Raw genomic sequence first — 14,270 nt, forward strand, 5'->3', positions numbered from 1 at the left:
CGGTATATGGCTCACATATGACATGTAATCAATACATATTTACAATGAGATTGAGAAATTAAATAGGCACTCAGAAATACAAAGCTGTTTGCTTTTATGTTCAATAAAACAAAAACTAAATTGAATTTTCAAATACGAGTTTTAGGGAAAAAAAATGGTTCTGTTCCGTAACTGAATGATTCTTTTCCTAAGAACTGTTTATACAGAAATAATTTATCCTGTAATACTGTGAAAAATACCATGTAAGTATGGACAGACAAAGATATCACTTCTGACATTATTGTTACTTATAACAGTAAAAAGAAATTAAATCAACTTACATATCTTAAGAAAGACAAATCTATTTCTAAAACACTAAACAAAATACTTTTAAAACTATATGCTGAAAATACTCTAGAAAAATAGTTATGACCCCTGTCAGCTCATGTGTACAACAGCCCAGAATCCATGTCCTCTATACCACTAGTGTAATTATGAGTCAAGTAACCTAAATATTCAGATATATAATTTCAATCAGTTGTGACTAAATAAATAAAATCTCTATATAAAAATAAAAATTTGAAATATGAACTTGAAAAAGTACTGAGACATCACTAAGAAATTTAGAATACAAAACTTAAAATATAATTATTCTGTTAAATATATATGTAAATAAAACAAACCAGAACAAATAAATTAACTGTTAAGTCGGGACAGTTAAAAGAGCTAGTAACTTTTATATTCATAATAAGTAAAGTTAATTATTTTGGAGACATAACAAACAAGTACTATATTTTAAGTACCTACAAATACTGATATAAAAGCCATTAATCTAGTTTGAATGCAGATCATTTAATATACAGCTATCATTTCTTTAAACCAAACAAGACAGTTTTGCATTTTAGATTCTCCAGGTTTATAAAATAGCTTTAGCTTAGAGTTAGAGTTATAATTGTATACTAAGAGCTATTATTAATGTGGTGTTTTCTTGGATGTGATTGTGTCTTCTTAAAATGTCAGTACTTGAGAGGCTAAGGCAGGAGGATTGTCATGAGTTCTGGCCTACTATATCACATGCTATCTCAAACAACTAAGCACTGAACAAAAATAAAACAAAACTCTCTCACTTTAGAGATTTCCTGTAATTTATGAAACTTCTAGAGTAAAGAAAACAAATTAGTATAGATTCTTCACTAAATGTATCATCCATTTCACATATCAAATGAAGTATGACATTTATAGAGTTCTGTAATTTGCAGTGATGGGTAGTTCTCCACTCTATTATAACTTTAAGAATAAATAACACCCGAGTTCACTATCTTTTACTTACGATACATCAAAAACTTGTCTGTACTCATCTTTTTAGACAATCTGAATCTTCAATTTAAAAATGTTTCTATTTTATTTTAAATTATCACCAAGTCCTTGTCTTTTATTGCTTCTATCTCATTAACTATCAATATAACATTCAATAGCTAAAATCCAGTTCCTATAACTTCAGTAATATTTGCTTATCAAAAATTCAGTTTTGCATCAAATCAAAGCTGCTGAATAATTACCAATACAAAGTATTGAAAGAAAACAATTTCAAATTTAATAAGTTCATATTTAACAAGTCCTCAATGCATTCTCCCATATCTTTCCTCTCTCTTCTACCATAGGCTAATTTGTTAAAAATTTAAATTACTGATTTTGTTAAATACTGTCTCTGTGCCCTCTAGTTAGTCTGGCTAAGAGTTTATCCACCTTGTTGATTTTCTCAAAGAACCAGCTCTTAGTCTTGTTGATTCTTTGTATAGTTCTCTTTGTTTATAGTTGGTTGATTTCAGCCGAGTTTGATTATTTCCTGCCATCTACTCCTCTTGAATGCATTTGCTTCTTTTTGTTCTAGAGCTTTCAGATGTGCTATTAAGTTTCTAGTGCATGATCTCTCCAATTTCTTTATGAAGGCACTCAGAACTATGAGTTTTCATCTTAGTACTGCTGTCATTGTGTCCCATAAGTTTTGAGTATGATGTGCCTTCATTTTCATTAAATTCTTAAAAATCTTTAATTTCTTTATTTCTTCCCTGACCAAGTTATCATTGAGTAGAGAGCTGTTCAGCTTCCATGTGTGTGGGGGCTTTCTGTTACTATCATCTTGAGTAAGGTAACCCAGCCACAAAAGAATACACATGGCATTTATTCACTGATAAGTGGGTTTTAGTACAAAAGGAAAAATACCCATGATACAACCCACAAAACATGCAGCTTAAGATCGAAGACCAAAGTGTGTATGCTTCATTCCTACATAGAAGAGCAAAATAATCACAAAAGATAGAAGGAGGGAAGGATGTGGGAGAGAGAGAGGAAGGAGGAAAAAAAGGAGGGCAGGATCAAGTATTGAAAGGGACAAGAGAGAAGTATAGAGGGTCAGGAAATTGAATAAAAATATGTAGCAGTAGGGGATGAGAAACTGAGGGTAGCCACTAGAAAGTCCCAGACTTCAGGGAAGCAAGAGGCTCCCAGGACCTAACGGTGATGACTTTAGCCAAAATAGCCAACAAAGGGGAGATAAAAACTGTAGAACCCACCTCTAGTAGATAGGCATGGACCCTGGTTGAGGGATGGGGCCACCCATGCATCTCAAAAGTTTTAATCCAGAAATGCCCAAAGGAAAGGCAGGGACATAAAATAGAACAGAGACTGAAGGAGAGGCCATCCGGAGACCTCCCCACCTAGAGATTCATCCTATCTGCAGATACCAAACCTCCATACTATTGATGCCAAGAAGCACTTGCTGACAGGAGCCTGGTATGGCTGTTCCCTAAGAGGTTCTACGAGCACCTGACCAATACAGATGCAGATACTCACAGCTAACCATCTGACTGAGCCCAAGGACCCCAATGGAAGAGCTAGGGAAAGACTGAAGGGGCTAAAGGAGATTGCAACCCCATAGGAAGAACATTATCAACTAACTGGATCAACTAGAGCTCCCAGAGACTAAACCACCAACCAAAGAGAGAGCCATGGCTCCAGATACATATATAGCAGAGAATGGCCTTCTCTGGTATCAATAGGAGGGGAGGCCCTTGGTCCTATGGAGGCTTGATACCCCAGCATAGGAGAATGCTAGGGCGGTGAGGAAGGAGTGGGTGAGTGGGTGGAGGACCACCCACATAGAGCAAAGGGAAGGGTGTGTGTGCAGGGATGGGGGGGGTTGTGGAAGGGTAACCTGAAAGGGGGGGATATCATTTGGAATGTAAATGAATAAAACAATTAATTAAAAATTTTAAATTACATTTTCTTTTTTAAAATATTTATTTTTGTATGTATTTTATGTAAATGAGTGTTCTGTCTTGATGAACACCAGAAGGGGGTATCAGATCCACTTACAGATAGTTGTAAGCCATAATGTGATTGCTGAGAATTGAACTCAGAACCTATAGAAGAATAGTTAGTGCTCTTAATGGCTGAGCAGTCACCCCAGCTCCTAAATTACTTTTTCTTATTTGTTTGATTGCTTATGAGGAAGAGGACACAAGTCCTTGTCAAGGTCAGAGGATGACAGTTGGTTATCTCCATCCACAATGCAGGTACCAGGTCAAGTCTTCAGGCTTGGAGGCAAGAGTCTTTATTTGCTAAGCCATCTCACTGGCCTTGTTCTGCTTCAATTCTGGGGGCTCTTCTTAAGAAATTTTCTTTTCATTCCATTGTACTTTAATTTCTAGAATTCATTCATCCATATGAAAAGTCTTAATTGACTTGACAACTAAACACTGCCTATAGACATATGGCATGGCAAGTACAAAGTCAACCTATTTCACATCAGCAACTATGACAGATACTTAAAATAATACCATTCACAAGTGAATAGCAAAGACTGAAACAAAGTGATTTTTTAAGTTTTTAATTTAATGGGGCACAAAAAATCTTTCATTTGAAACAAAAAATATATAACAAAATAGTTTTATGCCAAAAAAAGAGCTTCACATAATATATAATCTAAATTATGTGAATATTTCTTTCTTTCTTTTTTCCATTGGTTATTTCATTTGTTTATATTTCAAATGTCCCACTTTCCAGTTTCCCCTCTGCAAACTCCCATCCCATCCCCCTGCCTTTATGAGGGTGCTCCCCCCACTCACCCACACACCTACTCCCACCTCCCTGCCCTAGCATCCCCCTATGCTGGGGCATCGAGCCTCCACAGGACTCAGGGCCTCCCCTCCCATTGATGCCAGATATGCATTCCTCATCATTCTTCCTACATGCTTCATTCTAAAATCGTTTTATTTAATACTACTTATTCCAACAACTTCAAAAACTATCTATTCATATGTAAGAATTTTATATCCAGAATATACAATCAATTGCCTAGGTATTTTGAGCTCTCCATTTATTTATTTCTAAGTTATTCTATCCCTTACAAAACCCAGTATTGCCAGTGTACTGTCTTTGTTTGTTTGTTGTTGTTCTGTCTTTTCTCACAAAAATGCATTATCAAAAATAGGAATTCTGAGTATTACACCTAAAGAGAATTTTCATATCTCCTTTACTCTAACCCCCATATCCACTTAACAATAAGTTACTATTAAATCTACTTTTAAATTTCCTGTAACTGGTAACATTCTTTATCTACAAAGGAATGTTTCAACTCTAAGTTTTATGTTAAATGAGTCATAGTTATCAAATAATTTCCCTATTTCTTACTTTCGTATCCTTTTGATCACTTTTCCATGATCCTTTCAACATACTACATGTACATTAACAATCCAATGAAGTAGGTATTTAATACGACTTATTACGACATTTTATATATATATATTAATTATACATTCATACATTAAGAGGTGAACTAATGCTTAAATATTCAACTGATATAAGCATTCCCCTTATCTCAGATTAATAAAATGAACCAGATTCACATTCCTTCTTGAAACACAGTCTTCCAAAATGGTAGAAAAATCACTGGGGTTGGGGGATAGGGTATAACCCTATGACTTTCCTCAGTTTACAATTGCTTTCAGATGAATTACAAACACTTAAAAGAGGATTAAGCCAGGACAAAACCAGCAGAACTCCACAAGAATCTGAGGGACCAAGGAAGCTGGGGAGGAACTAAATTTATGGAAGCTTGTCTTACTTTAAAAAAAATAAACAATAAATAATCTTAGCTTCCAACTAAAGAAACTTGAAAAAGTGGTGAATATAATATAATGAAAGAAAAAAAAGATAAAAAAAAAAAACCAGAACCCTTGAGGTAATAAAATTTATGTGCTTATGTTGATTCTGATCAGCAAAAGGATATAACGAAAATAAGGAATAAAAAAGAAAGCATCATAAATATTTTCTTCATTATCTAAGGAGCAGTTTTCAAGTATTTCTAGGTTGTCTTTTGAAAGGCTACAATAGATCTAGCTAAAAGATACCTTTAAAAAAAATCACACAGTACAGTTACAGTAAAATAAAATCACATTATAAAGAGAATTCTAAAGATAGCAAGTCCTTTAGTCTAAGAATTAGTAAAAAGATCATTTTCTTTTACACAAATACATTGTGAAAAGCTTACCTGTATAGTCTCATTTTACTCAACTTTATTGTTATCAAATCAATGACAGGTGGGATATTACTCTGGGTCTCTGTTACAGTAACAAATATATTTTTCATTGTAATTAATCCAAAATCAGCAACAAAAACATTCCGAGACACTGGAGACTGTGGAATGAGCACAACTGGAGCCTTGATGTTAACATCCAATGCAAACCTAGAACTCCTTCGAGCCAGTTCCTTTACACCATCAGCAGCCATCTCTGCTGCTTGAACAGTTGCTTCAGCCAAGGCATTTTTAACTGCTTGAAAATTATCTATAAATGCCTATAAAGGTGATAAGAATGATATTAATTATATCACATTTAAAGAACATTAAATAGTTATAAATTATATTAACTATAACTCTACCTCCATAAAGCAAAAAAAAAGGGGAGGCAGTAAATATAACTATAAAATACAAATCTAGTCACAAGGACAATGCCAAAGAATGTTCAATATATTATTTCCTTATGGTGTACTCTAAGACCTAATCACTTCTTACAGTTCATTCATGTTTGCAGTTTAGATTTTAAAATCTATGAAGTATTTAAGAATCTCAGGATTGGTTAAATGGTTCACTGTGTAGAAGTGTCTGCTACCAGCTGAACACCCAAGTTTAGTCTCTAGGGTGCTCCTGAAGAAAGTCCAGAAACTGACAACTGGGACTCACAAAACTAAAAATTGTACAACAAAGAAAACAAGCAACTGAGTGAAGATTAAGTCCACAGAATATGAGAGAATCTGTGCCAGACATACATCCAATAAAGAATTACTATCCAGAATAAAGAATTAGAAAAAAAGCACCAAAACAAAAACCCCAACAATCAACGACTCAAAAGATCTATAACATGTTTCTCTAAACAAATAATTAGCTAAAAAATATCTTACAAAGTTCAATGCCCTTATAAACTAAGAAAATGCAAATTATATCATCTTTTCCCAGTTGCAAAGGCTAAGATCAAGAAAACAACTAAAAACAAATGCTGGTGAGGATGAAGGGAAAAGGAGCCCTTATTCACACCTGTGAGGAGGGAAGTTGAATCCTCAGCACCCACAAAAAAGTCAGGGAGGTGTGGTACCCTTTCATCTCAGCAGTCAGTAAGAGTGTGGAGGGGATGCACAGACTGAGCTAGGTAAATCAGCAAACAGAATGAGACTCTGTTCTAATATATAAGGTAGAGAGCAACTGAGAAAGACACACAGACACATACATATGTTCTAATATGTTCTGGTTTGCACACACACACCAACAATAACAAAAGAGACTAGAAATTAGTATAATACCAGAAAAATTAAATAGCTGACAGAAAGAGTACAATGGGAATAAATAAAAACTTATGAAAAACAGAACTAAAGAACTCAGAAGTTCTATGGAAAAATCATTTCAAGATTCAATTTTATTTCTCAAAGTCTATGGTATCTAAAAAATGGAATAATCTTCAATCTTAAGTATAATTTTCTTAATTTCTTAATGGTGACTTTTTGTATATTTGTTATATAGGTTTTGAACTGGAAGGCACAAAATGTAAATGTTTACATTTATGATTTAAACAATAAGTTCAATTAAAGTATACCATATTATCTATATGTGTGTGTATGTATATGCATATTTTTATACAGTATACTATACATTAGTATGTTAACCAGTTAAGTAAAATGTTTGTCAAAATATTATATAAAAGAAGTTCTAAACATTTTGGTTGCTATGGCATGTAACAAATTATTTTAAATATGTACATATATGTATTTGTACAAATCTTCCTAGCTTGGTTTCTATTCTATTTTGGACTTCTTTTAACCAAATGTGGTGTTTTAACCTGAAGATACTATAAAATTTTTCTATGAAGTATTTTTGTACAAGGAGAAAGCAAAGATGAAGGAATATCCTTTGTTACTTTAGTTTTAATTTGTAAAATACATTATTATTATTAGACCAGACATGATGAAACCATACATTAATTCTCAGCACTTGGGAGGCAAAGGCAGATGGGTCTCTGTAAGTTCCAGGCCAGCTAGAGACATATCTTTAAAAAAAATTATGTTATTTATGTGTGTGTGTGTGTGTGTGTGTGTGTGTATGTCTAAACATATATTACATACACACATGTGTTTATGTACATAATCTAAAATTTTAATGCATGCATAATTTTTAAGATGGGTCTTAATATATATATAATTTAGCGATTTCCTTAGAAAAAAATAATTTATTAAAATACATACCAGTGGCAGAGGCAGGCGGATTTCTGAGTTCGAGGCCAGCCTGGTCTACAGAGTGAGTTCCTGGACAGCCAAGGCTACACAGAGAATCCCTGTCTCAAAAAAAAAAAAAAAAAAAAAAAAAAAAAATACATACCAGTATAGAATATAGGAATTTTGTGATGAACACTACTTCAATGCAACCAACAGTTAAATAAACCCGAACGTCAACCACACTCATATCTGTGTATGCATAGCCAGCAGTTGCATCCATGTAAGAAATCATTTTGAAGCTGAAAACTTCTTTTCCAGTGATATAAAGAGCCTTAAAGAGAGAACAACCCCAAATGTTACAATCAATATTGGAAGTAATGTATCCCAAGACAAAAATGAAAAGAAGCAAAATATTCTACTATTTGGAAAATCTTCCAGAAATTTGAGGAAGTACAAATGAGACAATTCCAAATGCTTTATTAGAATTTGTACCCTATTGTGTTTTCTGTTGTGGTCTTGTGTTTTTAACAGAGGAGAAGAAATCCGTATCTCTCTGCCTTGCACTGCAGTCATCACAGAAACATCTTTAGTTAACTTTCAAAGCTGATACACAGCACAGGTACAGATTCCCTGTAATCAGTGTCTCATTCCTCTAGGTCTGAGAGTTTGAATCTTTTATTTTTTCACATTCTTCATTGGATTATCTCAGATTTAAACTTTGCATTCTTCATTGATTGGTTAAGAATTGTTTTAATTACTAAAAAAGAATTGACTGTGTTTGCTTAAAATTTACAGCTGCATATTACCAGTTAAAAATGTAGAAGGCAAGAAAGTTTGTTTTTTAAAATTTGGAGCAGAGTATTAAGTTTATAGTTTTGACTCTTAAATTCTAAATGCAATAACTAGAGGTTAAAAGGCACCAGAAAAAATCAACTACAGAACAACAATTCCCAAGAAAACAAAGTATGAGCAATTTTGGAAGGCAGAAGGACAAAAGGAAGAAAGGATGTCAGGCTTCGGATATGATGCACAAAGCTAGACTAAAGACCATTTCACAACCTAAAAATAACAAACAGCCAAAGAATTACTATAATCTTCTTAATGCTATTTGAAATATGAGATAACAAGACAACAAAGTATGCTATCTTCTAAGAAAAATCAGGAGAGAAGACTCTAAGATTCTAAGAGGCAGGGATGGCGAACACCATCTTAAGTAAGAACAATTCAGCTAAAGCATGAAGGTTGAGAGAACACCATTGTGGGACACAAAGTCCCTGGGGAACTAAAACATAGTACCTCCATGGCAGAGGCTGCATTGGCCTCTGTTGGGAATGCAACAGAGAAAAAAATAAGGAAATTAGGGTTTTACTTGGAACAGGTCCTGGAAAAGTGAAAACACATCCATCCATCCACTCTAGGCCTGATGGTCACGAGTAACCATGATTACACCCAGAATCAGGACAGCTTAGTCTTCAGGCCAACAGAGATAGCTGTTGTGAACAGCATGATAGGATCCCAAGGGGAAAAAAAAAGCATCAATTTCCAAGACCAAAGGGAAATAATGACTTCTAGTGAGATGTGGGGGGTGTATAAGGAGAGGCATTCCATGTGATCTAGCCAGGTAGAAATTAGACACAGGTGAAGTTGTATTTCAAAGTTGATTTCAGTACAGGTGTCAAGAGGTTGAGGCTGAAGTTTTCTTACAGTTACAGCAAGCGTTTTTTAATTGTTTGGACTAAGTAAGAGATTACCAGGGGAGCAATCCAATGTGGACCAGAGAAGACTAGTTTTTCAACTAATTTTATGAAACCATAATTAATCTGATAGCAAATGGAGAAACACACACACACACACACACACACACACACACACAAAACCCCAAACCTTTGCATTTCTTACCCAGAATTAAAAAGCACTAAAAACACATTTTTAAAAACTCGTAATTTCTGGGGGCTGGAGAGATGGCTCATCAGTTAAGAGCACTGACAGCTCTTCCAGAGGTCTTGAGTTCAATTCACAACCATCTGTTATGAGATCTGGTGCCCACTTCTGGTGTGTCTGAAGATAGCAACAGTGTACTCATATATATTAAATAAAGAAATTAAAAAAAAAAACCCACATAATTTTCAAGATAATTTTATATATATATATATATATATATATATATATATATATATATATATATATATATATAAAAATAATAGACTAGCATCAAGCTGTTTTATTTCAGTACAATATCAGGTAGTGATATCAGAAGTGTCTTTTTTTGTCTTTACCAATAGCTAAAGCACTATACAACAATTCACTTGCAAATGGAGAATGTTGTTTCAGTACACAACGACTTGATCTGAAAGTTAAAATCTGTAACAGTAATAAGTTTAGTTTCACAATAAAAACCAAACCCACAAAGGACAATAGTATATAGCTAACACAAAATGACCACAAAACCTAATACAGGGCAAAAGAACTTCTGCTTCTTTGGTGACTCAATGGAGTAGTTCATTTAAAATACTACCTACACTGGAATCCAAGGAACATTAAAAGAAAACACACACTGAAGCAAGAAGACAGGAGAAAGAGACTTTCCAATCTGTGCCTCTTTTATCTTGTATTTAAACTGTGCATATTTTTAAAAGAATTAACATAATTCATTTCTTGGCTAGAACTCATTTGTGTTACTGTCTGTATGTCTTTTAGTAGACAACTTAATTTCTGTGAGCATCACTTTCTAGAAAAATTAAAATGTATGATCTACTCTTCACTGTCCTATATTTACCATAAATCTTAAAGTAAAAATAGACACAGAAAGAGGTAGTCTCCCAAGAGTACTGAAATACCTAAATCACTGGTAATATCATCACTACTGCTGCAATACCTAGCCCAAATGGGACCCACCCAGAGCCCACAGGACACAGGAATTGCAGAACAGCCTGGGACAGGATCCTTCCGGTTTCCACCTGGGCCCAGAGCTGACCGTGTGCCACAGCTCTACACACTTAAATCCTACCAAGAGAGCTGGTCTCCCAGGAGTACTGACACACCTAAGATCATAGGCTCACAGGAGGGACAAGCTACAGTCAGAGACAGCAAGACCAGCTAACACCAGAGATAACCAGATGGCAAGAGGCGAGTGCAAGAACATAAGGAACAGAAAGCAAGGCTACCTGGCATTATTAGAACCCAGTTCTGCTACCATAGCAAGCCCTGGATACCCCAACACACCAGAAAAGCAAGATTCTGATTTAAAATCACATCTCATGATGATAATAAAGGACGTTAAGAAGGACAAAAATAACTCCATTAAAGAAATACAGGAGAACATAGGTAAATAGGTAGAAGCCATTAAAGAGGAAACACATAAATCCCTTAAAGAATTGCAGGAAAACACAACCAAATAGGTGAATAAATTAAACAAAACCATCCAGGATCTAAAAACAGAAACAGAAAACATAAAGAAAACACAAAGGGAGACAACCCTGGAGACAGAAAACCTAGGAAAGAGATCAGGAGTCAGAGACGCAAGTATCACCAAAAGAATAAAGAGATAGAAGAGAGAATCTCAGGCTAGAAGTTACCAAAATGTCAAGGAGTGACAGAGTCAACAAAGACTTTAGGAGGAGGAATAAGAACACACACAGATTTGTGATTCTTTGGATGTGAGACTTATTGGATGTGATTCTAAAGTCTTTTATTGAATATTGTCAAATTTGTAAGCTTCATAGGGACAGACATAATGTTTATATAATGCAATTCTTGTGTGTTACCATAGACGTGAAACCTTATATTGTCTTAAAAAATGTTAAATTGAGAACTCTGTTAACATTTTATGGATTGGCACATTATATTAATGGAAGAAACATTTGATTTTTCAGCACAGTGCAAAAGTTCTTTAAAATGCATATGTCTTTTTTTTTTTCTAATTCCATTTTGTTTAAAGCACATTTTAAATGTAGTTTTCTCATTTAGTAAAAGTTGTCTAATTGATACAAAAAAAAAAAAAAAAAAAAAAAGAAGTTACCATAGAAGGCATTGGCACAACAATCAAAGAAAATACAAAAAGCAAAAGGCTCCTAACTCAAAACATTCAAGAAATCCAGGATATAATAAAAAGGACTGAACCTAAGAATAATAGGTATAGAGGAGAGTGAAGATTCCCAAACCAAAGGGCCAGAAAATATCTTCAACAAAATTAAAGAAGAAAATTTCCCTAACCTAAGAGATGCCCACAAACACACAAGAAGATTACAAAACACCAAATAGATGGAACCAGAAAAAAAAATTCCTCCCTCACATAATAATTAAAATATGAAATGCACAGAACAAAGAAAAAATATTGAAAGCAGTAAAGAAACAAGAAAGTCAAGTAACATATAAAGGGAGACCCGTCAGAATTAAACCAAACTTCTCAACAGAGACTCTAAAAGTCAGATGATCTTGACCAGATATCATACAAACCTTAAAAGAACAAAATTGCCAGCTCAGGCTACTATACCTAGCAAACCTATCAATTACCATAAATGGAGAAACCAAGACTCCATGACAAAACCAAATTTAAATAGTATCTTTCCACCAATCCAGCCCTACATAGGATAATACAAGAAAAACTCCAATACAAGGAGGGAAACTATACCCCCGCAAAAAAGCCAGAAAGTAATCTCACAACAACCCCAAAAGAAGAGAACCACACAAACATAATTTCACCTCTAACAACAAAAATAACAAGAAGCAACAATCATTGGTCTTCAATATCTCTCAACATCAATAGACTCAATCCCCCAATAAAAAGACATAGACTAAAGGCTAGACATGTAAACAAGACCCAGTATTTCACTGCATATAGGAAATACACCTCAGTGACAAAGACAGACACTACCTCAAAGTAAAAGGTTGGAAAACAATTTTCCAGGCAAATGGCCCCAACAAACAAGCTGGGGTAGCCATTCTAATACCCAATAAAATAGACTTTCAACCAAAAGTTATCAGAAAATATAAGGAAGGACACTACATACTCATCAAAGGAAAAATCCACCAAGAGGAACTCTCAATTCTAAACATCTATGCCCCAAATGCAAGGGCACCCACAGCTGTAAAAGAAACATTACTGAAGCTCAAAGCACACATTGAACCTCATACAATATTAGTAGGAGACTTAAACACACCACAATCTCCAATGGACAGGTCACAGAAATAGAAACTACACAGAGACACAGTAAAACGAACAGAAGTTATGAACCAAATGGACTTAATAGACATCTACAGAGCATTTCATCTAGAAACAAGTGAATATACCTTCTTCTCAGCACCTCACACTACTTTCTCCATAACTGACCATATAATCAGACACAAAACAAGCTTCAACTAATGCAAGAAGATTGAAATAATCCCATGTATCCTATCAGATCACTTCATGGTAAGGCTGGTCTTCAACAACAACAAAAACAAAAAACAACAGAAAACCCACATACACATGGAAACTAAAAACTATCTGCTCAATGATAATTTGGTCAGGAAAGAAGTAAAGAATTAAAAACTTTTTAGAATTTGACAAAAATGAAGGTACAACATACGCAAACTTATGGGACAAAATGAAAGCAGTGATGAGAGGAAAATGAATAGCTTTGAGTGCCTCCATAAAGAAATTGGACAGAGTATACACTAGCAGCTTAATAGCACATCTGTAAGTTCTAGAACAACTAGAAGCAAATACTCCGAAGAGGAGTAGATGGAGGAAATAATCAAACTCAGGGCTAAAATCAACCAAGTAGAAACAAAGAGAACTATATAAAGAATCAACAAAACCTGGAGCTGGCTCTTTGAGAAAATCGACAAGATAGATAAAACTTTAGCCAGACTAACCAGAGGGCACAGAGACAGTATACAAATTAAGAAAATCAAAATGAAGATATAACAAGAGAACCTGAAGAAATTTTTAAAAATCAGATCATACTCAACAAAACTGAAAAATCTAGAGGAAATAGATGGTTTTCTAGACAGAAACCAGGTACCAAAGTTAAATCAGGATCAGACAAAACATCTAAACATTCCCATAACCCCTAAGGAAATAGAAGCAATCATTAAAAGTCTCCCAAACAATGGACCAGATGGTTTTAGTGCAGAATCTATCAGACCTTCAAAGAAAACCTAATACCAATACTTTTCAAAGTCTTTCATAAAATAAAAACAGAAGGAACACGACCCAATACATTCTATGAAGGCACAGCTATACTTACACATAAACCACACAAATAGCCAGCAAAGAAAGAGAACTTCAGACCAATTTCCCTCATGAACACTCAATAAAATTCTTGCAGACTGAATCCAAGAACACATGAAAATGATCATTTACCATGATCAAGTAGGCTTCATCCCAGGAATGCAGCAATGGTTCAATATATGGGAATCCATCAACATAATCCACTACATCAACAAATTCAAAGAAAAAATACCACATGATCATCTCTTTAGACACTAAAAAAGCCTTTGACAAAATACAACACACCTTCATGACAAAAGTACTGGAGAGATCAGGA

General features: G+C 34.4%; 1 protein-coding gene across 5 annotated transcripts in view; it reads right to left on the bottom strand.

The window, feature by feature from the left end:
* Vps13a (vacuolar protein sorting 13 homolog A) overlaps positions 1-14,270 on the bottom strand; it is a 191,713-nt gene that overhangs the window by 98,268 nt on the left and 79,175 nt on the right. For all 5 annotated transcript variants that reach the window (XR_013105785.1, XM_076918218.1, XM_034498455.2 and 2 more), the window contains exons 32-33: positions 7,904-8,071; positions 5,531-5,835 (exon numbers count right to left, since the gene is read on the bottom strand). Coding sequence is in view for 4 of the 5 variants with exons in the window: in XM_076918218.1 (XP_076774333.1) it covers positions 5,531-5,835; positions 7,904-8,071 (473 nt within the window). In the remaining variant the exon portion in view is untranslated. The remainder of the gene's footprint in view (positions 1-5,530; positions 5,836-7,903; positions 8,072-14,270) is intronic.

Source organism: Arvicanthis niloticus, chromosome 1 (assembly GCF_011762505.2).
Source record: "Arvicanthis niloticus isolate mArvNil1 chromosome 1, mArvNil1.pat.X, whole genome shotgun sequence".
Classification (NCBI taxonomy): domain Eukaryota; kingdom Metazoa; phylum Chordata; class Mammalia; order Rodentia; family Muridae; genus Arvicanthis; species Arvicanthis niloticus.